This window comes from Molothrus aeneus, chromosome 15 (assembly GCF_037042795.1).
Source record: "Molothrus aeneus isolate 106 chromosome 15, BPBGC_Maene_1.0, whole genome shotgun sequence".
NCBI classification, from domain to species: domain Eukaryota; kingdom Metazoa; phylum Chordata; class Aves; order Passeriformes; family Icteridae; genus Molothrus; species Molothrus aeneus.
The window spans coordinates 1,605,365-1,633,118 of NC_089660.1; the positions used below are offsets into that span (position 1 = coordinate 1,605,365).

General features: G+C 49.0%; 1 protein-coding gene across 4 annotated transcripts in view; it reads right to left on the reverse strand.

The window, feature by feature from the left end:
• Positions 1-27,754, reverse strand: part of HTR4 (5-hydroxytryptamine receptor 4) — a 66,378-nt gene that overhangs the window by 34,508 nt on the left and 4,116 nt on the right. For all 4 annotated transcript variants that reach the window (XR_010784605.1, XR_010784604.1, XM_066560343.1 and 1 more), the window contains exon 2: positions 11,237-11,318. Coding sequence is in view for 2 of the 4 variants with exons in the window: in XM_066560343.1 (XP_066416440.1) it covers positions 11,237-11,262 (26 nt within the window). In the remaining 2 variants the exon portion in view is untranslated. The remainder of the gene's footprint in view (positions 1-11,236; positions 11,319-27,754) is intronic.

A 27,754-nucleotide genomic window follows, 5' to 3' on the forward strand; every position in this document is an offset into this window, starting at 1 on the left:
ACTTTCATTATTTACTTTTCCATTGCACTGATCAGATGAATATTTATGAAGATTATACATATTCAAATATTGCTCTGAGTTCTTTCACATGTTCTGGGAATTCTTTAGTTTTGTTTCACTCCTGACCCATCGTGCAATAGTGCAGATTTGAGTTTTGGGAGTTGTGTATATCATTTCCTCACAATGTACATAACATTTCCTCACAATTTATATGTAATTTCCTTACATCTCCATTCTCTTTACACACAAATAAATCATGTTATTTTCCATGCTGAAGCATTTTGGTTTGGTTTTTTTTTTTCCCTGTAGTTTTTTCCATTTTTTTTCACAAGGTTTTAGTATTGTAAAATCACAGAATGGTTTGGGTTGGAAGGGACCTTTAAACTCATCTCATTCCACACCTTCTGCTGTCCCAGGGTGCTCCAAGCCCTGTCCAGCCTGGCCTGGGACACTCCTGGGATGGGAATTCCATCCCCACCCTCCCCACCCTCACAGGGAAGGATTTTTTCTTACCTGTAACCTCAATTTCCCCTTTTTCAGTCTGAACCCCTCACTCTTTGTCACTGCAGTTCCTGATGTGATGTGACAAGGACTAATGGGTTCAAACTTTCCTCAAGACAAGCATTTTACATCTTCAGTTTTGAAATCTACGTAATGTTTTGCCTTTTTCTCTCTTCACTCTGTGCTACAAAACACAAAACAGTCTGGCTCTTTTTTTTTTTTTAACCTCCTTTTTTTTCTTTTTTTACTTAGTAATTTTTCCAGAGTTAGGAAAAGGAAATCATTTTTTTCCAAGTGCTAATTTTCCCCTACTCTGAGATCAATAATTTCTTTCAGTTAACAAAGAGGAAGAAAAGAAAAAGAAAGAATAACACAAAACCCCCCCACACAATGTCAGCCATATTTTAAATCTGCATTTCTACAAATAATTTGCTGTATCAAAGAAAGTTGTTATTTTTTTTTTCAGAAGGTAACACCCAGCATGCAATAAATTCCTCATAAGCCTGATTTTATTACAAAATTTTGATATTTTTCTCCTAAAGCTGTTTCTAATGATATATCCCGAATAAACTGCATCCTAAACCTTCACCTGCTTATGTGACTTTACAGGTGGGGAAGGGGTTTTTCCTGTTATCAATTGTGGCTGGAGATAAACTGGCATTAAAAGCAACACTTGACACTAATTCAGCAGGGAAATTCCTTCTCAGCCTACAGAGCTGGTGCTGGACACCCAGGATTAATGCTGTGAGATTGCTCAGGTAATTGAAAAATGGAACTGTCATTGGGTTTTACCCTGACTGGCCCTGGGGTCACTTTTCATTTACTAAACAACACCCCAGGCTTTTTACACTTTATCTCACTGAGCTCTCCCCGATTTGGAGAAAAGCTAAAAGAGATTCGAAACTTCTGGCACCCAGAAATGTTGAGTTTTACTCACCCAAACAAGCTCTGGAAACGCCAGAGGAGCGCAGCCCTGAGCCACATCCCTGCAGACATTGCCTGGGGCGTTTTCACCTCTCAGGGATTTAAATCCACATTCCCCACCCTGCGCTGAGGGTGGTGGCATCCCTGGGCAGAAGCGGTCACCGCCAGGCTCCGAGCAGAGCCCAGCAGGGCGGGAACTGCCCCTGGCACACCTGGGAGAGGAACTTTAGCTCTGAAATCGCTTTTGGGAGGGTTTCCCTCGTGCCATTTCCCACTGCTCCCCCGGGGAACATCGAACAGCAGATGCCTCGCTGGGGTGCTGGAGGGATTTCATCTGGGCTCTTTCTGCCTTTGGAATAATCCATCATCAGGAATACGTGTTAATTATTCAGTCTGAGTAATTCCAAGTTGTTAATAATGGAAGAAGTGGATATTGCTGTAAATTGAAATCAATGGTTTGCATAACATCTTTTATCAAATCGGAGTGCTCTGGCTCCCAAGCTTGCCTCCCTCTTCAATAAAGCAGAGATTGATGGGTTTGCTATTATGAGGAAATGAGATTCAGGCAAAATGATTGCTGGTTAGCAGGAATATAGAAATCACTTAAGGAAAAAGGTGAAATACTGATGGGGAATGAATGCTTAAAACCCACATATGGACATATTTAAAAAGCTCTTCTGCATAGTCATTAATGTGAAAGTAAAAAGAAGGGTAATTACTCTTTCAAGCTCAATTTTCACTTTCCTGTAAACACCCCAACTTTTCTAAATGAGCTCAAGTGCTTTTGCATATTTTCTGCAGCAGTTAAAGAGCACAGATCAGTCATGGGGGCAGAGCAGGCACCTTCCCTGCATCCCATTGCACACAGAGGGGAAACCCCTGAGATTAAAAACTCACAGCAACGGGAGCCTCAGAAAGAGTTCTCTTGATTTAACATTCCCTGGGGTGTGGGGAATAAAGGGTTGGGCTGATCATTTCCAGCCAGGGCTTTTCCCTCTGTAACATTTCATAACCACAAATAAGCTGTCATTGGCCTCTCCTCCTTCCTGCTTCCCCGATTATTCCTAGGCATAAAAAAATCATTAGGATTTAAGCACCTACAAATCGAGATAAGCTGTTTATGAGTAAAGCTGATAATGTGGCTCAGTACAGAAACATGACAATAAGGAAGTGATGATTTGATCTCTGCCTTTCCAGCTGTTCCCACGTCCTTTTCTAAAATATTAATCAGAAGTCAGCATTAATCCAGAAGCATTTAATTTCCTTTAATGCCTTTAAATGCTGCATTGCTTCACTTCAGCCCGTGCAGATGGCAGGACAGCTCCCAGCAGATCCCAGTCAATTATGTCCTTCACTTCTGTTTTAGAAAGAGGCTGAAATTAATTAAAGTATTGACAAGCCAGGAATAAACAGCACTCCACGTATCAAAATAACTCGGTCATATGATTCGCTTATTTGAGGTTTTGTTTAGAAAAAAAATCAAATAAATTGTGGTGGTGGGGTGGGAGGGAAGGGATGAGGTTTTCTCCTTTTGTGCTGGTTTGAAACAAAACTCCTGATACCATCACCAACCCTGCCCCATGAATCTCCCGGAGGCTGAAAGCTGCAGTGCTCCAGAGAATGAATTGTTTTAAGCAGCTGATAACACTGATTAAAACCAATTGTCAGGATGAAGCAGAGAAGACAGGCAGTTTGAATGTTTCAGAAATTGCTGTGTGTGGGCTGGAGCAGTCAATCCGTGCTGGGAGCGCTCCCCAGTTTGGGGACAGGGACCTGCTGGGGCTGCCACACACGGGGGGACCTGGGGAGACACCAGGACCTCCAGCCCTGCTCCCACCTCAGCCTCCGGGACTGAATCTGGAATATCCTGAGCTGGGAGGGACCCACAGGATCACCCAGCCCAGCTCCTGGCCCTGCACTGCCCCAAAATCCCACCCTGGGCACCCCTGGAGCAGTGTCCCATTCCCTGGGGAGCCTGGGCAGTGCCAGCACCCTCTGGGGAAGAACTTTTCCCTAAAATCCCCCCTGACCCTGCCCTGGCCCAGCCCCAGCCCTCCCCTGGCTCCTGTCCCTGTCCCAGAGCAGAGATTGGAGCTGCAGACCCTGAAACACATTGCAGATGCCAGTCTGGGTCTGGCTGTACATCTCCTTTCAGTGCTTGTGTACATCTCCTTCTCAGGTGCTCTGCCTGGAGAAGGGTTCAGGGGTCCTGCTGCTGGATTTTCGTAGAATCAGAGAACCACAGAAAGGTTTGGCTTGGAAGGGATCTTAAACAGCATCTACCTTCACTCCCCCAGCCATGGGCAGGGCCACCTTCCATCAGAACTGGGTAAAGAATTTCTTCCTAACACCTAATCTAAATCCTGCTTTTATGTTAGTTTAAAACAGTGCCCCCTTTTCCCATCTCTATCATCCCTATCTCTCTCTCTGTATATATCTCTATATCTATCTCTCTATCCATCTCTCCATCTCTCTATATCTCTGTATCTCTCTATCTTTCTCTGTCTCCCATCCCCTCAGCCTCTCCAGCTGCACAATCCCAGCGCCCTCAGCTGCTCCCCCATGGCCCCTCCAGACCCTTCCCCATCCCCTGCCCCCCTTGGGAGGCTCTCCCAAGCTTTAGGGATGTTTTTCTCACTGTGGTGCCCAGCCTGCCCCCGGGACTGGAGGTGAGGCTCAGGGAGCTCCCAGTGCCAGCCCAGCAATCCCTGAGCTCCCTCCCTGCTCTCTCCCTGCTCTCTCCCAGCTGGCAGCAGCAGAAATTCTCCTTTTGCTCAGTGGAAATTGGATCTGGGGCCGAGCACTCACCCAGGACCAGGAGATGATTTATCATGGGCTGAGCCAGAGGCAGGAGTTTGCACCTGGGGAATGAGGGAGGAAATAAAGCCAGGCCTGGGGAGCTCTGGGCTCTGCCTAAGGCCTGGCTCTGCTCCTTGGCAGGCAGCAGATCCCCAGTTACATAATTTACACCCACATGTGAGCAGATACCACTGCAGGGCTGATGCATGTGAGCACAGCCCTCAAAACCCATTAGACTGTCACCTAGAATATAAGCTAAAATTAACTTCTGAAATCAGCAGGAGATTAAGATCACAGTATTTACATGGAGCAAAGGCAGCTGCTGCAAATCCTTTGTTTGGCAACCCTCTGACAACTTCCAGAGAGCCCTTGTGCCACCCTGGCACATCCACCTGGGCTCTGCAGCACCCTGGATTAGTCTTTTTTCCTTAAAATATATTTGCAAGTGTGCAGACTTTAATCCAACTGTCCCCTCCACGTGCAGAACATTCCCCCTGTGTTCTCCCAACACTTTGGGAGGTGCAGCCCAGGGAGGAGCTGGAGCTGCCCAGAGGAGGCACCAGGAGGCTCAGAGGGATGGAGCAGCTCTGCTGGGAGAGCTGGGGCTCTGTGCAGAGCCAGAGTGTTTGAATGGAATTGCCAAACACCCCACAACCCAATGAAAAAACCCAAATCTCTGGCTTAGGCAGGGATTTGGACACACTACACAGCCCAGCAGAGATGCTGTAACAATCATTTCTCTTTGTAAATGCTGAATAAAACCAAAGATCAAACACAAGCTTAATCAGAAATGCCTTGATCAGTTCCTGATTAGAATTAGAAAGTGAGCCCCCAGCCTCTGCCAAACCAACAGCAGCTTCATGAGGAACAGAGGGGATGAAAGAAGCAGAATAGCAATCCTGACTGTTGGTGCATATTCCATAACCACAATGTGATTATCCCCTCTTTTCTAGGTGGCTTTGCCTCTCTCCTGTCACACACAAGGCTGAATGCTCCACAACAAACAGCACAGAGCTGTGCTCAGGAGAGATGATGGAGTCAAGCACCTCATTTCCAATATTCCCAATAATCCTCATTCATTTCCAATATTCCAAATAATTCTCATTCATTTCCCTTCCATATTCTCCCAGTGCTGAAGGCAGAGCCCAGGGTGCATTTCTGCACAGGAATGTTTGTCGTTTGGCCGCTGTACAGAATTATTTTACCTCACAGAGGCATCACCATTACACACATGCACAACTCAAGCTTTACCTCAGGAGTTTAGAAACAGGGAGGGACTGGGTGCAGATCCATGACGCAGAGTGGGAAAATAAAGGTTTAGGTTCACACCAAACATACTCTGAGCGCCCAGATTTCTCACAGAATTAAGAAATTGAGATTCATTGCCTCCTGCAATGGCCAGGTGCAAAACTGGTGCGCACAGAGCCCATAACTCTTCAGGAGCTGTGCTGCTGCTCCTGGGCTCAAAGCATTTAATGTCCCATCTTTTTATACCTTTTCCTGTAAAAATTCCCCCCAAATAAGCCCTGCCCTACGCCCAGAGATTTGTTACCACTTGATCAAAACCCCCTCTGGCAGTTCTCAGTCATTCTCATTCTGACTTCTCTTTCTCAAACCTTTCTTCCCAAATCTTTGCCCAAAGCCCAGGACTTGCCACATGTTCAAATCAGAAACCATGGAGGTCCTGCTCTGCTTTTTCAAACAATATCTGCAGTCAGGAAAATATTGTTAGATGAGAGACATTTAGTCAAGACCCCTGGAAGTGTCCTGGCACGAGGCTGGGTATTAAAATCTCCAGGCTGTGCCCTTTTCCCACTGCCTGTTTACATCCTGGACAGCAAGAGACAAATACAGCTATTGGCTGTCTAACTTCTGATGTTTCCTGGAGAGTTTCCCAGTTTCAAACCTCCAGAGGAGCAAAAAAGTTCCTTGCAGTTACCTCTGCTAATGGAAGACTTGGCACAGACAGGATAAAACATTGATTTCTAAAATACATTTTATTTGAGACCCTCCCTGACCCCCTGTGTGACTCCAAGCCACACAAAAACAGTTCCCAGCTCGTTTTGAGCTTTACTATAAAAAGCCAAAGTTTGTTCAAGATCATTCCAGTGGTGGCAGCCAGAAACCTCCCAGCCCCTGGTGTCCACCAGCTCATTTTTATGCCCTCACTGGTGTGGAGGCTCCAGACAGGTGTCGTCTCTAAGCAAGGACCTGGAATGCCCTTGACTCAAGAGCAGAACCCTTCAATTCCTCGGTTTTTAGTTAAACCTCCTCCTCCATGCCCAGCTAAGTGCACGCTCTGAATGCTCTCCACAAAGCCCTCACCACATTTCTCACTCCAGATAAACAGGAGAGGAGGCCCAGGTGCCCTGAGCATGGGGAGTGCAGGCTCAGCTCAGATGGAGCCGATGCCACCCAGGAGGCAGGACCAGCCTGGGAGGCCCTGGGAGTGTTTGTTAATTGTTCGTTAATTGTGTTCAATTGGGGCTGAGCAGGGCAGGAGCTCCCAGCAGGAAGGTGCTCACCTGCAGGGGTCCCTGACTGCTGGGAACAGCCGCTCCTGGCAGAGAGGGCAAGGCAAACATGGGGACAAGTGGAACTTTGCCAGCCTAGAGCTGGGGGTGAGCCCTGGAAATCAAGGGAGGTGTTGTGGGAAGGCCCTGGCACTGCAGCTGCCCTGGGCATAGGCTGGCAATGAGGCCCAGCCCTTGGAGCCCAGCCTGCCCCAGGAAATCCCAGGTTTTAGGATTATTTTCACATCCTTCTACAGCCTTTTCCAGATCTCCACTCACTGCCCCTCTGTGCACAGACACTGCTGCTAAAAATGTCATTCAAGACATCAAAAAGTTCATTTTTGTGGGCCAGCTCAGTGCAGGGAATTTCCATGTGCACAGACTGCTCTGATAAAAGCAGATGCAGCCTCACAGAGGAGTGTGGGGACCTGAGCTCCCCGTGGGGCTGGGCACAAACACCAACAGGAGCTGCCCCTCTGCACCCCCAGCTCTATTTCCAGAGCCTGTGTGTCTCCCTTGCACAGCTGCCATCAGAGCACACTCTTAATTTGCAGGAGCTGGAGCCAGGCTTAAAAACTCCATTAATTAAGTGTTGGCGGAGGTGTTTGGAAAGATGTTCCCATAAATATAGTGCTTTAAAGTGTTTCCCTAGAAACTGAGAAAAGAGTTGAACAATATGAAAAACACCCAGGCTGTGACTCCCCCATGGAGCAGGGCCTGGGCTGGAGGGAGCGTTTAGGAAAGGGAACTTTTCCCCCAGGGTTCTTTTGGCTACTGGAAATTCCTGGCTGGTAGCACAAAATGTAAAAGTGAATTTTTATCATTCCTTGCTCCCTCCTGCCTTGCCCTGGTGCTGCTGGCAGGTGGGGGATGCTCTGTGGCTGCAGGTTCAGGAATGCCCCAGGCCTTTGTGTGCACTCCTCCCAAAGCGTCCCTGCTGTGCCCAGCCACACCAGCACCTCCAGGCATAGAGAGGATAAACCTGGCAAACCCCACAGCCTCTTTCAGCTGGCTGCTTACAGCATTTCATGGAATCACTGAGGTGGGAAAGCCCTCCCAGAGCACCGAGTCCCAGCTGTGCCCTGTCCCCACCCTGTCCCCAGCCCAGAGCTCTGAGTGCCACCTCCAGGGATGGGGATCCAACCCTCCCTGGGCAGTGCCAGTGCCTGAGCCCCCTTTCCATGGGGAAATTCCTGCTGATGCCCACCCTGAGCCTGCCCTGAGCCCCCTTTCCATGGGGAAATTCCTGCTGATGCCCACCCTGAGCCTGCCCTGAGCCCCCTTTCCATGGGGAAATTCCTGCTGTGCCCACCCTGAGCCTGCCCTGAGCCCCCTTTCCATGGGGAAATTCCTGCTGTGCCCACCCTGAGCCTGCCCTGAGCCCCCTTTCCATGGGGAAATTCCTGCTGTGCCCACCCTGAGCCTGCCCTGGCCCAGCCTGAGGCCGTTCCCTCTCCTCCTGTCCCTGTCCCCTCCTGGCAGGAGCTGTGCAGAGCCACAAGGGCCCCCTGAGCCTCCTTTTCTCCAGGCTGAGCCCCTTCCCAGCTCCCTCAGCTGCTCCTGGGGCTCCAGCCCCTTCCCCAGCCTGGGGGACCAGGTGGAGAAGACAGGATTTGGCAGAAAATCTTCCCAATCAGTTCATTTAGCTCTGCAGAAATGCAAGAGCAAATCCCTCTCTGGCTGGGCGCTGCTGATCCCACAGAAGGATTAGAGTTGATCTTCCCTTGGAAAGGGAAGGAGGAAGAGAGCTCCAGGCTGACTGTGGCCTGTTAAATGACATTTTATAGCCTGCTATTTCTCACCTAAACACAACTGTGATCAAAGGACTTGAGATAAACAATGATTTAATGACTCCAAGTGTAGGAGCTGGAGAGGTTTTGAAAAAACCTTGTGTACACAGGAATAAACACTTTATTGCAACCTCAGCTGTTTGCTTTCCATGAATCCCCACTGCCAGGGCACTCAGAGCACTCAAACTCTTCCCTCAGCTCCTTCCATTTCCTACACTTTGGGTCATTTTGGTGCCTGTTTGGTTGCAATCACTCAGCCCAGCTCTTGTCCCCCTCAGGAGTGGCTGGCAGCGTCCTGAGCAGGGGATGAGGGCACCCCCAGCTCCTCTAGGACATCCTGGAGCTCCAGGGATGGGTGTTTGGGTCCCTCTCTCTCCCTCCATGACTCTTGCTCCTGTTTCTGCCAGGTTTGGATGGGGAGAGGAGATTGAGGACCCTCCCTGCCTCCTCCTGCCTGTGCCCGGCACCAGGAGCCAAACCCATCCCAGCTCCACGGAGAGAAGGAGCCAGCACAGCAAACTCCAGCATTTGGGACTCCCCAAACACACAATTCCCTGCCAAGGGTGTGGGTGGAGGTCAGCTGTCAGCACCAGCGCTCCCCATGCCTCTGTACCAGGGTTTTGGGTTAAAAAATGGGATTTTGCCTTTGCTTCCAAACAAACACAAGCAACCCAACCGATGTGATTCCTTGTTCCCCCACCTTCTGCTCATTCCTCAAAGTCAAGATAAGATTAATGAGCTGCACACAGAACTGCTGGAGGGCTCTGCACTTTTCAAGCCACGAAAACACCTTCAGCAGCAAAGTGAGAAAAGCAAAGCTGATAAAGCCAAGTTTGGGAGCAATTAACATCAATCTCAAATTCAGTGGGTTTGGGGGCTCAGCTTAAAAATAAAAAGCAATTACTGCTGTGGCAAACTGAAGTAATACCCTGTTTTTGCAAAGTTGACTTAGCAAAGGGAGTCTGCCTTCACCAGCAGCTGGAATTAAAGGGGTTTTGTAAAAGCTGTTCACCAGCATTAAAGGTGCTGGTGATTTTTTTTTTCACCTGTTTATCCAGAGCGTAACAACCTGAGGAAACAAGAAACCTTTCCTGAATGTGAAGCACTCAGGACAATATCCCAAAATCTGCCTGGAACACAACTGTGAGATCAATATTTCCATATTTCCCACGTGTGGGGAAAGCCAGCATCCATAAAGGGGACAGAGGAGTCATGCAACTTGATTAGAATAAAAGGAGAGAGCCCACTGGGGAATCTCAAAATCCCTTTTATCCCAACTGCTGGGTGCCTGTAGCCCTCTTCCTTTCCCCACTGGTTCTGTGATAGGCTTTAAAGTGCTGAGCCTTTATCTGTGACCCTAAAGTTCAGGAGTCAAACCTGCCTGGGGTCTGTAACAGCCTTGCCCTTGAGGCTGCTGGAGACATCGAGAGCCATTTCAAAGCCATTAATTAACGCCCTGGAATTGTTTGTGAAGACATTAACACACATCTTCCCCTATCAGCATTAAGGAGATTTTCCAAGGGAAACTTCAGCCAGCCCCAGGAAAATCAGGTGCCAGCTCTGAGCAAAGCTCAGATTCTCAGTTAAATGCCATTTCCTAAATTGTTGCAACGGGTAAAGAGGAAAGAAAAGGGAAGAAAGGTGAGGGGGGAAAAATAAGGCAGGGCAAAAGGTGGAGGGAAAAGGATGGGGAAAAAGGAGGGGGGGAAAGGCAGGAAAAAAAGCAGGCTAAAGAAAAAAAGGCAGGGAAAAAGAAAGGAAAAATCAGACAGGAAAAACCATGTGGGGGGGAAATGGCAGAACAAAAAGTTGGGAAAAAGGGGGTGGAAAAAAAAAAGGAGGGTGGGGGTGAAGGGAGGAGAAGGAGCAGAGGGAAAAGGGCAGGCAAAAAAGGCAGAAAAATGCAGGGCAAAACTGCCATGCAGAACTGGTGTAGATAAGAGTCACGTGTGCTCCAAAAATACAAGAGAATGAGATTTAGCTCCCATGACATAAGGACGGGCTGTCAGACCACCAGGGGCTCTGCTTCATTCCTGGCACCTGGGAATGCTCTGCAGGGAGATGATGGAGCCTCACCCAAAGTCTGGTGAGGCTTTCATAGTCCCAAACACGGCACAATTGTGATTTACACTGGTAAGAGCCCAAGCCAGGCAGAGCTTGGCCTCTCTGGATTGCTGTAACCAAATTGAGGTTTTCATTTCAAACCCCTTGACAGGATCCCATTAACCTACTGCCTGTAATAAATGTACCCAATAACAATCTCTGAAACACGTGAAATTACAAAATCCAATAAAATATAAATAGGAAATACTCGTGGGTCATTTATTTTTCTACTCTGGAATTAGAGAAAATGAGGTCTGCCACCTCCCTCGAGCTGTGATGAATGCAAGTTCCAAACTGAACTGTCAAAATTTTCCAGGAATGTCTCTCCAACATCACACTGCAACCTTTTCAAAATTCATAACATTTTCTACTGAAAAGAAATCCTTGACTCGTCTAGGCCACGCTTGACACTCCTCCAAACACCAGGGTGATGTCACGTCCTCAGAGGAGCTCCAGGAAACCCCAAACCAGGCCCTGCTGCATGAGCAGGGAGTTTTATCATATCAGCAGGCAGGGAGGGAATGCTCCCTGCAGCCCTGCAGATGCATTTGAGGGTCCCTGCCCAGCCCAGCTCAGTGGCTGCAGCAGCTGAGTCCTTCCTCCTACCTCACATTCACATCCAGCTCTTCCATCACAGGCAGCAGGCTCAGGTAGCTGGGAGTTCAACGTCCATAGGAGAGACCTCATCCTGCAGGGGAGAGAGGAATACAGGGATTGGTTCCAGGATCTCCCATAAATGCAGATTTCCCCCATTGCAGGCACTCACTGGAGGATCCAGGTGCCCTCGGTGTTTTGGCCCCACCAGCTCATGTTCAGCTGCTTTACACCAGCACTTCCAGCTCCTTTTCCATCAGGCAGCTTTCCAGCTCTCCCCCCAGCCTGGCTCTGCCCATCCCAAATCACCTGCACACCTGCAAGACTTCCCCAGCAACTTCCCAACTTCCAAAGGTACAAAAAGGAGCTTGAATAGAGCCAAGCTGAAGAAAGTTTGCAAAGCCCAGGTGGGAAAACACAAGCAAGAAGGCTTGGTAAATTAGTTTCTGTTTTTACACAAACCTAAAACATTGACTTACCACTAAATTAAACCAGGTTTCCTGTGACACTCTATTGTGCAGCCTTATGAATACTTAATAGCAGTGCTGTAATTACAAAGAACTAAATGCTTTGCAGCTTGAGTTAAAATAAATGTACTTACTTCCAGCACCACTAAGTGATGTAAATATTAATGGGGTTTTTAACTCTATCAAAATTCCGTCCTGACTCCAAAGAAATGAATGCACCATCTTAATAATGTGCTTGTGCATTTGCTGCTGCTAATCCAGTGGAAAAAATAGGCTCAGTTTCGGAGCACTTGAGGCTGTTGATTACCCCTTGTGCTGTCTCCAGGGAGCCAGGGAGAAAGGCACCACCACAGCCTGTCAATGCCAGCCCAGATGCAAATAATGCCACTGTGGTTACTTGGCTTCAAAGGAAAATCAGAATAAAAGTGCCTCAGCCTTCCCAGACACTGATGGCAGCTTTGCAATGCAAATGAGCCCCCCACTCTGCAGACCTGGCTGGTGCTTGCCAGAGGAGTAATTCAGGATGTGTGTATTAGACAGCATTTTGCAAGGGAAATTTGCTGGAGTCAAAAGGATATTTTTGTCAAAAAGGCAGAGTTTGGCTGGCCCCTGTTTGCAGCTTAAAGCTTCAGCTGGTGGTTCTTTGGGCAATCTGCTGATTCAAAAACTGCTGCTGTGTTTTGCAAAGAAAAGGGGGAGAGGTCTAGAGGTTCACCTCCGTGTCCCTGAGGCCTGACCTCCAACCTGAATTTGGAGGAAAAAGCCAAAAATCCACTCTCCTGTGCTCCTGCTCTGGAGTTCTTCCATAGGACAAAATACCTGGTGTGGTTTCACCCTGTGAGATATCAGCATAAAATTAATTCTGATTTCTCCTGCAAAACGGATGAAAAACTTTTCAGTGGTTTTGTATGTCAAAATTCCAGTTAGGGGGCATCTTTCTTCCTTTGTTCTTCTAGAAAAAAAATGTAATTTTAGTGCGCACTGATGTTACACAATATCTGTACCATCTTGCTATCATGGAGTCTTCTACAATCACTGAAACTTTCTAGATAAGAGTGAAATAAAAACCCCAAACCAACCCCAAAAACAATTTCTAAAACGGGGTAAAAAAATCTTCACAAACAGACAAAACCCCCCAAAACCCAAAGGCAATCCAGGAGGCAGCAGGGAAAGGCTGCACTGGTGGCACTGGGGATCTCAGGGGTGCTCAGCTGCCAGGCTGAGCTCAGCTCACCTGGCACAGGAACTGGCACGGACACGTTTTATGAAACATCCTTTGGCTAGGATTTTTTTTCTCCTGAGAAGCCTCAGAGGAAAAGAAAAATAATAATTACCTGCTGCTGTGGAATGCAACTGGTGCATCTTTGATTGGTCTCATGTGGTTGTTTCTAATTAATGGCCAATCACAGTCCGGCTGTCTCGGACTGTCTGGCCAGTCACAAGATTTTATTATCATTCCATTTCTTTTCCTTTCCTTCCAAGCCTTCTGATGAAATCCTTTCTTCTATTCTTTCAGTATAGTTTTAAAATATCATTTTCTTTTAATATAATATATATCATAAACTAATAAAACAGCCTTCTGAAACATGGAGTCAAGATTCTCATCTCTCCCCTCGTCCTGGGACCCTGTGAACAGCAGCACACAGCACTGTCCCCTTGGCCTGGCTCTGCCCCTTCTCCTCCTCCTCTCCTCAGGGAAATGGGAAAACCCAGCGAATGGGTAAATGGATAAAATGGATAAACCCCATCAATGGATAAATGAACGGATCCACCTCTGGATTTGAGGCATTAACAAAGATTTCACCTGTCACAGCCATGGGGGGCTGGCTGGTGGCCAGCAGGTGACCACAAGGCCCCACAGACTCACCAGAAGTGCCCCCAGATGGCAGCAATGGCCACACCGTGTCCCCTGCCAGCAGCAGCTCACTGAGACGCTGCCACTCTCCATCCCTGAGCCCATCAGCTCCTCTCTGCCACTGCTGAGTGCTGACAGCAGAGTTGAGTCACTGCCACCCCCATTTCCTGCAGTGCTGGGCTGGGAAGCTGCTCCACCATTGGGGTGCTGTTCACAGGAGTCCCAGGACCAGGGGAGAGATGAGAATCTTGACTCCATGCTTCAGGAGGCTGATTTATTATTGTATGATATATATTATATTAAAAGAAAATGATATATTAAAACTATACTAAAAGAAAAGAGAAAGGAGACATCAGAAGGCTTGAAAGGAACGGGATGATGATAAAATCTTGTGACTGCTCACAGCCTCGACACAGGTGGCTGTCACTGATCACCAAGTAAAAACAATTCCACATGCTGGGTAAACAATTCTCCAAATCACATTCCAAAGCAGCAAAACATGGAGAAGCTGAAGCTTGTCAGGAGAAAAGATCCTGGCAAAAGGGTTTTTCATAAAATATGTCTGACACACCACAGTCCCAGGTGGGCTGAGCACTCTGCAAAGCCCATTTCCCTCCAGACAGACCCACCCAGCCCTCCTGCTCTGGCAGGGATGGGTTTGAGCCCTGAACCCAACCAGGAATGGGCAGGGACAGGCTGCAGAGGCAGGAATTCCTCCAGGAAAACCTGAACCCAGCCAGGAATGGGCAGGGACAGGCTGCAGAGGCAGGAATTCCTCCAGGAAAACCTGAACCCAGCCAGGAATGGGCAGGGACAGGCTGCAGAGGCAGGAATTCCTCCAGGAAAACCTGAACCCAGCCAGGAATGGGCAGGGACAGGCTGCAGAGGCAGGAATTCCTCCAGGAAAGCCTCACAGGGGAGCAGGGACATGGAGCACCATGAGCACTGAAGAGCAGCTGGCAGCCTCTCCAGGACTCATTAACCAAGGAACAAAGCAAGTGAGGAGCCTCGCACACACCTTTCCCAGCGAGTGCAATTTGACTTCCAGCCAAAAGCTTTTTTCCTTAAGTACAACAAGGTTCCTTACCTGAGACTGAGAGATTCCCCCTTAGGCAAGGCTGATGGATAAAATGGATTTTTTCACCCTGTATTCATCACAGACCTCAGTTCCTGAATGAATTGTGATTAAATCCATGTAACCAACTCCATCAGACACAAATTGTGCACAGGACGCCCAGACTGGACCCAGCTGCACCCAGACTCCATCAGGAGCTCAGAGAGCAGAGGGGTCCTCTGAGCCTCACAACTCACTGGGGGATCTCCCTGACCCTTTTGGGTCTCTGGTCACTGTGGAAATCATTTGTAAATAATTCTAGATCAATTTTAACTCTCTGTTCCTTTGTATTTCTCCTCCCTGTAGTAAGGAGCAGAGTGAGCCTTGCCATTGAACCTTTTTAATTCACACTTCTACCACATCCTACCAAAACCCCTTCTGCCAATACCTTTGGACATAACTGAGTGATCAAAATTACCCATTTGTGACACTCTCTGCTGCACCACAGAGCAGGGAGGGGGATGTAAAAATAAACTAAACTAAAATGAAACAAAAAATACTAAAATAACTAAAAAAAACCCCAAAATTAAATAATAAATAATAAACTAAAACTACTAAAACGAAAATAATAAATTAAATAATAATAATAAAAATAAATATAATAATAATAAATATAATAATAAAAATTATAATAAACTACTAAAAATTTAAAATATATTTATTTAATAGTATATATTTAATAGTATTTATTTAGTATTAAATAAATTATATTTATTTAATACTAAAAATTATTTTAAAATAAATAATAATAATAATAAACTACTAAAACTAAAATAATAAATTAAATAATAAATAATAAACTAAATCTACTAAACTAAATTCAGTTTCTATGTCTCATGCTCTCAGTGAAGAGCTGGACTTATCACTGTGTGACTTTGCTCTTCTCTTTGTAAGTGTAAGATTAAAAATCCTCTTTATAATAACGCTTTGCCAGCTTTCTGGAGCACAGCGTGGGGTGCAGTAAGGGCTGATGCCAGTGCAGTTTTCTGGCAGACACATGGTTTTTATGGGGTAACACAGAGCAGATGATGTTTAGGGACTCTTTAGCCTTCCCCTGGAAATCGCTGTCCCCCCCAGCTCATGCAGGAGTTCCTGGAAGTGCAGGGAGTCATTCAGCTCCCATCCAGTGTGGGACTCCTGATTGAGGCCAGCAGAGCCACTCTGACATAAATAAAGACTGCATTTACCATTAAATCCATGATTTCAAGAGGCTCCTCACTTTCTGTGGTGAACAGCTGCTAAACTGAAGCTGGGATTCAATAAAAAAAAAGCTGTTGCTCGATTCCCCACACATTTCACTTTTGGGGTGGTGATTTTCCTCAAAGCTCCATCATTATCAGGGAAAAAGAAGCTGTTAGCAGGGGTTAACTGGACCAGATCTCCCCAGCCCACACTAAACTGCTATTTTTGAAATGAGAGTCACCTCAATCCAAAGAAAACTTCTTGCTCATCACTGCAGAGAAGTCCAAAACCCTCCAAGTGTTGTAAGAGAATATCCTGCCCATGACAACACTTGAGGAACAGGAAATATCAAAGTGATTCACCTTGTTCTCTCCCAGATAAAAATGGGTTTATTTCCCTCAATTTCTGCCCCCTCCCACAGCACCTCTTGCCTTCCCTGTCTCTGCTGTCTCTTCTGTCCCCAGGAAGGACAGAGCTGATAAGGAGTCCCTCAGCTGTCAGCAGAGACAGATTGCTGGGCAGATTCAATCCAGCCTCATTCCAGCAGGGCAAAATGGAGCACTTTGCGTAAATACAGAAATTAAGAGGGACATGACACATCCCCAAAAATGAAATGGAGTCCAGCTTGAAATACAGAGCACAGAAGAAATGTCTTTATATTTCAAAAGCCCTTTAAGGAAAGCCTCTGGCTTGCCCACCCCAACCTGGCAGAGTTTAGGGGTTCCCCAGTCACAGGTGGCACTGGGGTGACAGTGGCAGCCACACCTCGTGTGCAAACAGCATTTCTGGGTGCCAGCCTGGCCTTGACAGCCCCCAGCCATGCCCTCTGAGCCTCCTCAGCCTCACATCACATTACTCTGTCAATGGCAAAGCTTAAATTTCATCCTCGAGCACCAAAATAGCCCCAGCAGGCAGCAGAGTCCAAGGGCTGCTCCCCAGGAAAGGGCACGGCCGGGCGGTTGTGTCCTCCTGGATCAAATATTGACAGCAGTAAACTTCTCAAGGGTGACTTTGCTCCAGAGCAGAGGCATCTGCAGCGCTCCCTGCCTCTGCCAGGCTGTGTTTGTGTGAGGGAGAGGGAGCAGCTGTAAAACCTGTGGGTTATTGCCTGTGACAGGGCCGCTAGGAGCTCTCCCAGCTCGCTGCTCTCACCTTCAGCAATTACTGTCAGCTCTGCTGTCCAAACCCAGCCTTCAGCTGCACTCAAACCGCAGCCCAGAGACATCCCGTGGACAGCCTGGCTCTCTCAGAAGACCAAAAATACAGTAAGAGATGTCAATGAACAGCTGAAGGCAAGAGGGAGGGGTGAATCCTTTCTCACCACCCGACTGATCTGTGCTGTGCTCCCTCTTTGCTCACAACTCTCCAAACCTCCTCAGAACGCACATTTTCCCCCCTAAAAACCTTCCAGCTTTTCTCCTCCTCACACCAGCACCAGGGTGAGGGGACTGCTGCCCCAGAAAGGCACCAGCTGTGCTTTCTGTGTCCAGTGACTGGTTTGTTTCCTGTGCATGCAGACTGGGAATGCTGGCGAATGTGGGAATCCCTCAGCTTTGCCATGGGAGTGCTGCTGCTGGTCACTCCCAGCCTGCTCCAGGGGCTGATGCCTTCAGTTTGAGCTTTCCTGTTTCCCAGCCTCTGCACTGCATTAATGTGTGACTCTGCACTCCATATCAAGTGTCAGCAGGTTCTCCTCACAGCTCAGTCCCACAGAACAATCCTTTTCCAGCCCCAGAACCAAGGACACCGCTGCAGCTTCAGCCCAAAAGTGCAAACAACAGGGAATGGAGGGGAGCAACCTGGGAGGGTGGGACTGCATCACCTGGAGCTGGAATTGGACAATGAAGCCCAGCATGGAAATGGACCCAAACTTATCAAAGTGTGAGAACTCGTGGCCAGGATCCATCTGGGGTGGAGCCACGGCCGGGCTCTGGCACTGCCCAAGGTGTGTCCTGTGAAGGGCTTTTAATAAAAACCAATTTATTGCTGTAACTCTGCCCAGCCTCTGCTCCAGGCAGCCTCTGAAGGCAGCAGCAGAGCACAACTTGTCCTTCCCACGCCCCAGCTCCTGCTCCTGCCCCTCTCCTGCCCAGGTTGCTGTGCTGGACTCGTGCTGCTCCCCATCTGGGACACAGGCACAGGCACAGCTTTGTTGTGTCAGAGTTAAGAGCCCCTGGTTTGTTTTTATTGCTGCCATAAGCCGGGTTTGTAGGCTGTGAAACACCAGCAGGAAATCAGCTCCTGCTTTGAAGCCCAGTGCCAAGCCCCAGTTTATGGATCTGCAGCTGGAGCAGGAACAGGAGGCTCTCCTGGCCTGGGTGTCCTTCTCTGCCCCAATTCTCCTGTGGAACCCCAAAAAATCTCCTGGGCTGGGCAGGTGGAGGTGGCACTCAGGGCTGGGGACAAGGTGGGGATGGGGCACAGCTGGGACTTTTCCAGCCTCGGGGATTTGGGATTCTCTCACAATGAGGGATGGACAGAGCTGAGCTAACGACAGCCACGGCCTCCATCAGAAACCTCCAGCTCAGCTGGGTCCTGGCAGCCTCACACAGGGGCTGAGGTGGGACAGGGAGGTGCTGAGGATCCCCTCACTGCTTGGGGCACTGAGCCAGTGCCATCAAACACCAGATGGTTCCTCCCACCACATCTGCCTTGGAAAAAAGTGTCTCTGGCAGGTCCCTCCCTACTTCCCAGCCTCTCTCCTGCTCAGCCTGGAGGATCCCAGCCCCCCCAGCCTCCCCAGGCTCTCTCCAGCTCATCCTCAACCCCTCTGAAGCTCCTCCTGACAGGAGCCTCCAAATCCTGGCTCTGCTTGGCCAGCACTGCTCTAAGCTCACCCACCCAGAGCCTCCCCACCCCAGCAGCACTGACTGCCCCAATCCACTTCCTTCTGAAATTATCAAAAAGAAACTTCTAAAAATCCTCCTGAAAGCATCCTGCAGCTCCCATGTTGCTCGTGAGAAGAATTTTCTACTTTTTATTCCTGTGCACAAAGAGTCTCTGACTTTCTGCCGCTTACAGCCACCAGGAATATTCCAGCAAACAAATTGATCAGAAATCCCCTAGGAACAGCAGATTTTTAACTGAATATTGGGCATTAGGGATTAATTAGTTCTGAATTTACAGTGGCAAGGATTAGCAACAAAAACCTGACTTAGTCCCTAAGATAATTCAACAGGACTAAGGAATCAACAGCCTGTGACTTTTATGTCCCTTGGAACTGAACAAAAACAGCTGCAGCATCAGCAACCAAAAAATTGCAGTGAATGGCCCACAAATCAGCACAGAAAAGAATCTGAATGCTGTCAGAGTTTGTGATTCGTAGTTCTTAATCTAAAATTCATCTACATCCGAAAACCTCCAGTATGAAGGTCAGTGCTGAGCCATCTGCAGAGTTCTCAGGAGTGAGATTTTCCTTATTCTTGAGCTCACCTGGACTCAGGGTGGGTTCCTCCTGTGCTAAATTACTTTGCATGCTCAGACTGCAGGGATTTATGGATGGGATGGTCTGGGAGACTGCACAGGGCACAGGCAGCATCCATGAAGGTCTTTAGTTTGAAATTCTGTGGTTTTAAACAAGAAAAAGGTTTGGTCACAACCAGGTAAAGCAGCTTAAGAAAGGCCTGAAATCTCTGTGGATAATATGATATAAAAGGTTTTCCTTTGTGGGTTCATTTGGGGCAGGGGTCTGAGGCAGGGCAGGAGCTTCTGCTGGCCAGGAAGGTTGGAAATCCTCTTAATTCAAGGTGCTTTGGGGCATTTTCAGCAAAATTCCCTTTGTTTCACCTGCTGAAGCTCCTTTCTGCCCTGGTCTCAGCTATGAATCAGCTGGGCCTGAGCCAGCCCCAAACACCTGCAGAGGCTCCAAACTGTGCCACAGAAAATCCAAACTTGGCAAGTTCTCCTCAAAGGAGCTGCAGAAGGGAATTGCCACCTTACCTCGGGAATTCCCTCCTCGTTTCCAGGCTCACACCTGGCAGCACAGGGATGCCTGGGGACAGCACAGCACCGCTGCAAATTTTTACCAAAGCCCCAAAAAGTGCCTTTAAAATGGTGAATTCCTGTTTGCTCTCCCTCTCTGGAGCACAGGGACACACAGGGGTGGAGGAGGAGCTGCAGCCTACAGATGCAGTTTGAGGCTGCTTTTAAAAACTTCCATGTGGGTGTTTGCCAAAGGAGCTTTTTTTCCTTTTCTATTTTATTTTCTTCCCTGCTCGTGAAACAGCTGACTTTTATTCATATTTACACAGTCCCTCAGAAAGCAAACGAAAAACTCTTCCTGAGAAGTTGCAAAGTATTAAATTAGCCAAAAGTAAATGTTATTTTTGGAAAACAAGTTCCAGGTGTGGCTGCCAGGCTCCTTCCACCCAAAGCTGCAGCATTGGAGGGAACAAAAGAGCCTGGATATGACAAAAGGAATGTCACTGCTATTGAAATAAAACCAAATTTTGCTCCCAAGTAAAAGCTGTTTGAGAGCCATTTCTTTTACCTGGATGCTTTTCCCAGGGCTGGGAAGGAAATCAGGGGGGCTCTCAGTTCCCAGAATGGTCTGGCAGCCTCCCAAGCCACATCACACTCACTCACAATGAATAATTTGTCATTTTGGATTTTTTTTTTTAATTTCTATTTTTCATTCTTGCTCTCCCTGATCATTTAAGAACCCCCCATACACATTTATCATCACATACCTTTCTGCTTTGAGTTTATTTTACCCTGAAATCCCCTGACTCCAGCAGTGCTGCACTTTTTAGTGGGTCCTAACGTGCCCTTTAAAGAAATTATTCCTTTGAGGAATAAACACCCACCTTAACTAGAGAGCTGATTCTCCCACTGCATTAATTCTATTAATTAATTCTATTTCCTTCACTCCAATTAAATATAATTTCTACCAGAACAAGAGACCCAGCCCACTGTGGCCAGACCCTGTCTGTAAATCCCTTAGGAATTAATGAAATTAATTATGATAATTAAAAATAATAATTATTGATCTTGGATTTTGGAGTGCTGGTACCAATTTATTGATTTTTGTCCCAAGATTTTTATCCTCAGCTGCCTCTGGAAGCTCCGCCAGGCACAATACAACCTAAAATAACAGTGATAAAGGATAAATAATAATTTTAAAAGGCTGCTGAGCACATGGTTTACAGCAGAGGCTGGGAAGGGCCAGCCAAGGGCACAGTGGCTGTTAAATGTGGATTTATCAGGGTTGGATCCTCTGTAACCAACCTGCCTGCACCCCTGAAATCCCTGAGATCTTTCCTAACATCCCAGTGGATGCACAGAAGCATTTCTGCAGGATTGTGCAGAGCTCAGGGCTCCTCAAGGTCACTGCAAGGGGCAGAGCAGCCTGCAGTGGGTGAGATTCTCCCGGGGATGGAGGACGTGGATGGAGAATTCATGAGTTTCTCCAGCTGTGCCCACTGGGATTTTGGACCTTGTCCTGCATCCATCTCACCCCTGACCTTGGAAATCCCAGATGTGATGGAACCAATTGGACTGACCTCCCCAAACCCGTCTCATTTCTGTCCTGACCTCCCCAAAGCTGTCTCATTTCTGCCCTGACCTCCCCAAAGCTGTCTCATTTCTGCACTGTCTGCTGCAGCCCTTCTGCTCCTGCTCCTTTTCTTCCTCTTCCTCCTTCTCCTTTTCCTCCTCCTCCTCCTTTTTCTCCTCCTCCTTTCCCTTCTCCTTCTCTTCCTTCTCCTCCTCCTCCTCCATCTTCTCTTCCTCCTGCCCATCTTCTTCCTCCTCCTTTTCCTTATTTTCTTTCTTCTCCTTTTTCCCCTCCTTCTGCTTTTCCTCCTCCTTCTTCCTTCTCTTCCTCCTCCTCTTCCTTCTTCTCCTTCTCCTCCTGCTCCAGAGGGGCCGAGCTCAGGCTGAATTCCTGGGAGAGCCCCCTGAGCCCTCCCTTGGTTCAGGGCTGCCTTCAGCAGCTCTGGGATCTCCCTTTGTTAGCTGGGACCAGGGCAAGGTGCCCCCAGGTGTTCCCAGACCTGTGCAGAGCAGCAGAGGGAGATGCCAGAGGGATCCCAGAGATGTCCCCTCTGCAGGGCAGGGTCTGGTGTGTGCTCACAGCTCTGAGTTATCCCTGGAGCATCCTCAGGGCTCTGCTTGAGGAGGAAGGCACAGGCTGCACAGGGTTTCCCTTCCTGTTCTCCATCCATCTCTGCTCCCCTGGCTCAGGCAGGTCCTTGGCTCCCTCCCCACTGCTACAAACCTTCCTCATTCACAGCAGCACACTCGGAATTTTCCCTTTGCCTGGCAGGAGATGCCACCAGGCCCTGCTCTGGAAGGTGCAGAAGCGAAGCTTGAGCTCTCTTAGCACAAATCAGCGTCAGGGCAGGGAGGGACACCCAGGACTGAGCGCTCAGCTTTGCTCACAGCAATTCCCTGGAAGCTGTTCCCTGCAGGAATTCATGGGCAGCAATCAGGTGTTCCCCCACCCTGCTTTCCATCCCAGCTCAGAGGTTGGGATGGGGAGAGGGCAGGGAGAGGCTGGGCTGGGAGGAGGAGCAGGCCCAGCCCCAGGAGAGGAACTGACGTTGCAGTTTCTGCCCCGCTCATTTTACAGCAAATAAAGAATTAAGGAAGATTGCTGGAAATGTGTCCATTCAGGCAGCAGCTGGATTTCCTGTTCATTGCTTTGGGAGTGAGGGAGGAGGGGAAAGTGTGGAGACATCACAATGAGCAGCCTGGTGAGTACCCAGCCCCTGACTCTGCACTTGTGCTGCTAATGATAGAAACAGAGATGTGCTCTCACAAAACCCTGCTTAGTGACATAAAAAATAAACCCATCTCTCAGGGAGACAGAGTGCAAAGTGATTTATCCTGGCATTTGTTCTGCAGGAAGGGGTGGCACCAGTGCCACGAGCACGGCAGCCCCAGTTCCCCCAGTGGCTCCCACTGCCCTGGGACTGGAGCCAGCTGAGCACGGGGTGAGGAAGGGCCTGGCATGGAAAGGACCAGCCCAAATCACAGAAACATGGGATGGTTTGGGCTGGGAGGAATGGGATGGAATGGGATGGTTTGGGCTGGGAGGAATGGGATGGAATGGGATGGTTTGGGCTGGGAGGAATGGGATGGAATGGGATGGTTTGGGCTGGGAGGAATGGGATGGAATGGGATGGTTTGGGCTGGGAGGAATGGGATGGAATGGGATGGTTTGGGCTGGGAGGACCTCAGAACTCATCTATTCCACCCCTGCCATGGCAGGGACACCTTCCACAGCCCCAGGCTGCTCCAAACCCATCCAGCCTGGCCTTGGGCACTGCCAGGGATGCAGGGGCAGCCACAGCTGCTCTGGGCACCCTGGGCCAGGGAGGAATTTCCACCCTGCATCCCATCTGAACCCACTCTCTGCCATTCCCTGTGTCCTGGCACTCCAGGCTCCTGTAGAAGTCCCTCCCTCCATTCTTGGCCCCTCCACATTAACCCTGTCCCATGGCAAGCCTGGCCTTGTCCCTGCACCTCCCAGGGATGGAAGCTGCTGGAAAGCCTGGAGATCCTGGCACGTTCATCCTGGTGCACTCAGGAAGGGCGAGGGAGAGCCTCTGCCCACGTCACACCTTTCAAAGGCAGCCAGGACAGCCAGCAAGAAGGAGCAGTGAACAGGGAAGCAGGAAACCCTGAGCTGGCACAGCCTCCTGCCCTGTTATCTGCACCTTTGGTTTATTATATTTAGTCAGGCTTTTGGTCTGGAGGAAGAACATCCGAAGAGAAAACAGCACCAAAATCTTTTGTCAGCACCAACTTTGCAGATCCAACAAAAGCTCAGAGCAGCATCAAGGCAGCAGATCCAGCAAACAGCTTTTCTTTGTGATCTTGGCTTTTTCACAGAAAATCTCATTACACTGCAGTCGGGTTTTTCCAACAGGAAGTTCCCATTTGTCACTTCAAAAACCAACTCACCACCAAGGAAATCTGTCCTACAGTTGTTTCAGCTCTGTGTTTCTTTCCAGGCTGTAAAGGAGATTCTGAGGCCATGGAGAGGGGAATCAGATGGAGGAGGAGGCCTGGAAGGGACCCTGAGGAGCAGCCTCAGCAGACCCAGCTATACTTTACCCTGACATTTGGAGATGGAGATTCCACATTCTCCTTGTGCAGCCTCCCGGGGGAAGCACATGGAGGGAATTTTTAGGCTCTCTCCTAAATCTTCCTTGCTGCATTTTATTGCTGTGACTTTTCCCCCTGCCCTTGTTTATTCCTGCTCCTGGGGGATGCAAACCTGTCCCCAGATCTCCAGCAGCCAGGAATTCCTGCTGCATGGAATTCTGGCCATGGGGAAGGGCTGTGAGCACACCCCACTGTTTGTTATTAGCGATAATTCCAGTGGTGGCAGCAGATTAATTCTGGATTAACGTTCCTCTCCTGCTCATTTGTGTGTGTTTGCAGCCCAAGGGCTCCCTGCCCTCCCTGGCAGGGGAGCTGAGAGCTCCCCTGGCTCTGCAGTGCTTCCCAGGCAATTCCTTCCCTCTCCACATCCCTCCTCTTCAATAAACATCTGATGCCACAGCAGCCTCCTGCAGGTTTCCATGGCTGAGGGGGAGGGAATCCCAGGGGAATCCCAGGGGAGTGGGTCCTGCTCACCCCACAGCCACCTCTCACCTCTCTCCAGGCTGCTCTCCCTGGCGCTGCTCCTTTTAGCTGGGATTTGTGAAGTGCTCATCACCTAAAAGTGTTCCCATGAGCCAAGGCTGGAGCTTTCAGTCTCTCCTGGGTTGCCTATTTTTGGATCCTTGATCTGGGCTCTCGTTGCTGATTCTGTTTTTTGTTTGTGTTTGCTTTTAAATAAACAAAAGCTGGAACAATAAATGTCTGGGCAGCCAGAGAGCAGTGAGGGATGAGATGTTTGCTGAAAGGAGGGATGTGGAGAGGGAAGGAATTGCCTGGGAAGCACTGCAGAGCCAGGGGAGCTCTCAGCTCCCCTGCCAGGGAGGGCAGGGAGCCCTTGGGGTGCAAACACACACAAATGAGCAGGAGAGGAACGTTAATCCAGAATTAATCTGCTGCCACCACTGGGATTATTGCTAATGACAAACAGTGGGGTGTGCTCACAGCCCTTCCCCATGGCCAGAATTCCATGCAGCAGGAATTCCTGGCTGCTGGAAACCCTTCAGCTCTGCTCCAAGCTTTTCTCCTCTGAGCTCACAATTTCCCAGCTTCCAGATATTTGTGCTCACACTGCCCTGGCCTCACCCCAGACTGTCCCCACAGGTGAACAACCCAGATTTCTCCTCCCTTTTAGCATTTACTTGGTAAATGGCTCTTCCATGGAGCAGGGAAATCCTGAGCTGAACGGGCAGAAGGAAATCCCTTCTTCCTCCAGCTCCCAATTCCCTGTCTGTGTTTTAATCATCCCCCAGCAAGTTCTGCTTGCTGTATTTTATTAAAAGCAAACACAAATGCAGAAGGGCTGCTTGTTTTCCTCCCTGAGCTGCAATAGAAGGGATCTGATCAATAAAACAACTCAGCCAAGCAGAGCCCATGGAAAAGGAGGCACTCATAAAAGGCATCTTTGCAATTAGCTTTTATCAGCTCCATGATTTTCTGCTGACCAGGGAGGCTCCTAAACTCAGACCAGCAAGGAGATGCTTGCTCTGCACTTCCCTGCTGCCCCTGGGCTTCAGAGCAGGCTGGGCTGCTCAGGCTGGCTCCCAATGAGAGATTTTGGAGGCTGCAGAGCTGAATCTCCTGTGCCTGTCACAGAGGGTCCCTGTGCAGCACAGCCTGCAGGCACAGCCAAGGGCAGGGAGGGGATGAAGGCAAAGAAGAGGAGGAGGGAAAGGGAGCTTCATTTTCCACAGCAGAAGGGAAAGAGAACTTCCTTCTCTTCATTTTCCACAGCAGAAGGGAACTCCATTCCCTTCATTTTCCACAGCAGAAGGGAACTCCATTCCCTTCATTTTCCACAGCAGAAGGGAACTCCATTCCCTTCATTTTCCACACCAAGAGGGAATGGGAACTGCATTCCCTTCATTTTCCACACCAAGAGGGAATGGGAACTGCATTCCCTTCATTTTCCACACCAAGAGGGAATGGGAACTGCATTCCCTTCATTTTCCACACCAAGAGGGAATGGGAACTCCATTCCCTTCATTTTCCACAGCAAGAGGGAATGGGAACTCCATTCCCTTCATTTTCCACAGCAGCCCAGGCCCTTGGCTGCTGTTTGCCTCTGCCACAGGACTTGTTTTGCTCTCACTTTCCCATTTCAGCCCCCGACTGCCCAGTGCCTTCTCCCACCTGGAGTCTGGTGATAGCCCAGCAGGTTTTGTTTCTTGGAGGGTTCAATCCAACTCTGTCCTCTCCTGTTTTGACTCTTCCATTTGAACCCAGCAGAGCAGTTCCTGAACACAACATTCTGATGGTTCTTACTGTTCATGGGAGATGTTTTCCCTTCATCCTTAACCCCCTGCTCATTACTATTTCACAGATTCCTTTAGCCTCCCTTATCAGACACCTACATGTTCTAATTCCTAATTTATATTCATAGCTGCAACTTTCCCTTATTTTTCTGGGGACAGTGTTGACTGGGTTTGGGTTTCTATTTTATTTCCCTTTTCCCTTCTCTGCTGAATGATAAAAATTCTGCTTGGCAGTTTTTCCTGGTAGGGAAAACATGTTTTTGTAACAATCCCATGGAGGGCCTATGAGGAAGAAACACGTTCCACTGCCTTGGCTCATCTGAAATCAGCTGCAGTTCTGTCAGACAGAGCTCTGAGAGGGGCTTTAACGGGGGCAGCCTTGGCTTCAGGGATGTCAAAGCAGCCACGAAGAGCCAGATCACCCCAAACATCCTCCTCAAGCTGTTCTGGCCCATGTGGAACCAGCCTGGCTCTCACCTCACCAATCATTTCCCTGCCAGGGCCCAGCCCAGCACCCCCTGGTTGAGCTGAGGAGCCCCAGAAGGGCCAGGACCCCTCAGAACAACTTCTGGGTGATGAGCAGGGAAGAGCTCCTTTGCTGGGTGCAGAGCTGCAGCTGCATCCCTCGAGAGAAAGGTTTAATTGTGACCTTCTGATGGCACAGCAGCCCTGGTACACCCAAAATGGGGGTTAATGAGGTCAGATTAACCCTTATGCATCTGGGAAAGGTGGTGTGGGATTTCCATGGATACACCACAAAATGGGGGTTAATGAGGCCAGATTAACCCTTGTGCACCCGGGGAAGGTGGAGTGGGATTTCCATGGATACACCCAAAATGGGGGTTAATGAGGCCAGATTAACCCTTGTGCACCTGGGGAAGGTGGTGTGGGATTTCCATGGATACACCACAAAATGGGATCCATGAGGCCAGATTAACCCTTATGCACCCAGGGAAGGTGGTGTGGAATTCCCATGGATACACCACAAAATGGGATCCATGAGGCCAGATTAACCCTTGTGCACCTGGGGAAGGTGGTGTGGGATTTCCATGGATACACCCAAAATGGGATCCATGAGGCCAGATTAACCCTTGTGCACTCAGGGAAGGTGGTGTGGGCTTTCCATGGGTGCTCTGAGAGCGCCTCAGGTGCTGGCAGGGATAATGTGGAATTTTAGAGCTTTTGAGGACTCCCAAGCACAAAGGAGGAAGCCTCAGGCAGGTGTGGGCACAGCCAGACACTGCAGGCACAAAGAGAGGAGAGCAGAGGTGGTTTGGGGGTGAGAACCGTTTGGGATGAGATTCACTGAAGGCAGGGCCCTGAACTGCTGCCCCAGCTCAGGAAAACACAGCCCCAGAGCAGGGGAATGATCTCCCTGCTCAGCTTGGAGCAGGAACAGCCCCAGCCCCTGCTGCATCACCCAAACCCGGGAACTGCTCTGCAAACCCACCCGGGAACAACCAAACCCTCCAGGCTGCACCAGGGCAGGGCAGAAACGCCCAACACCACGCACAGAGAGGGGCTGAGAGTGGCTTTTCCCCCTCACCT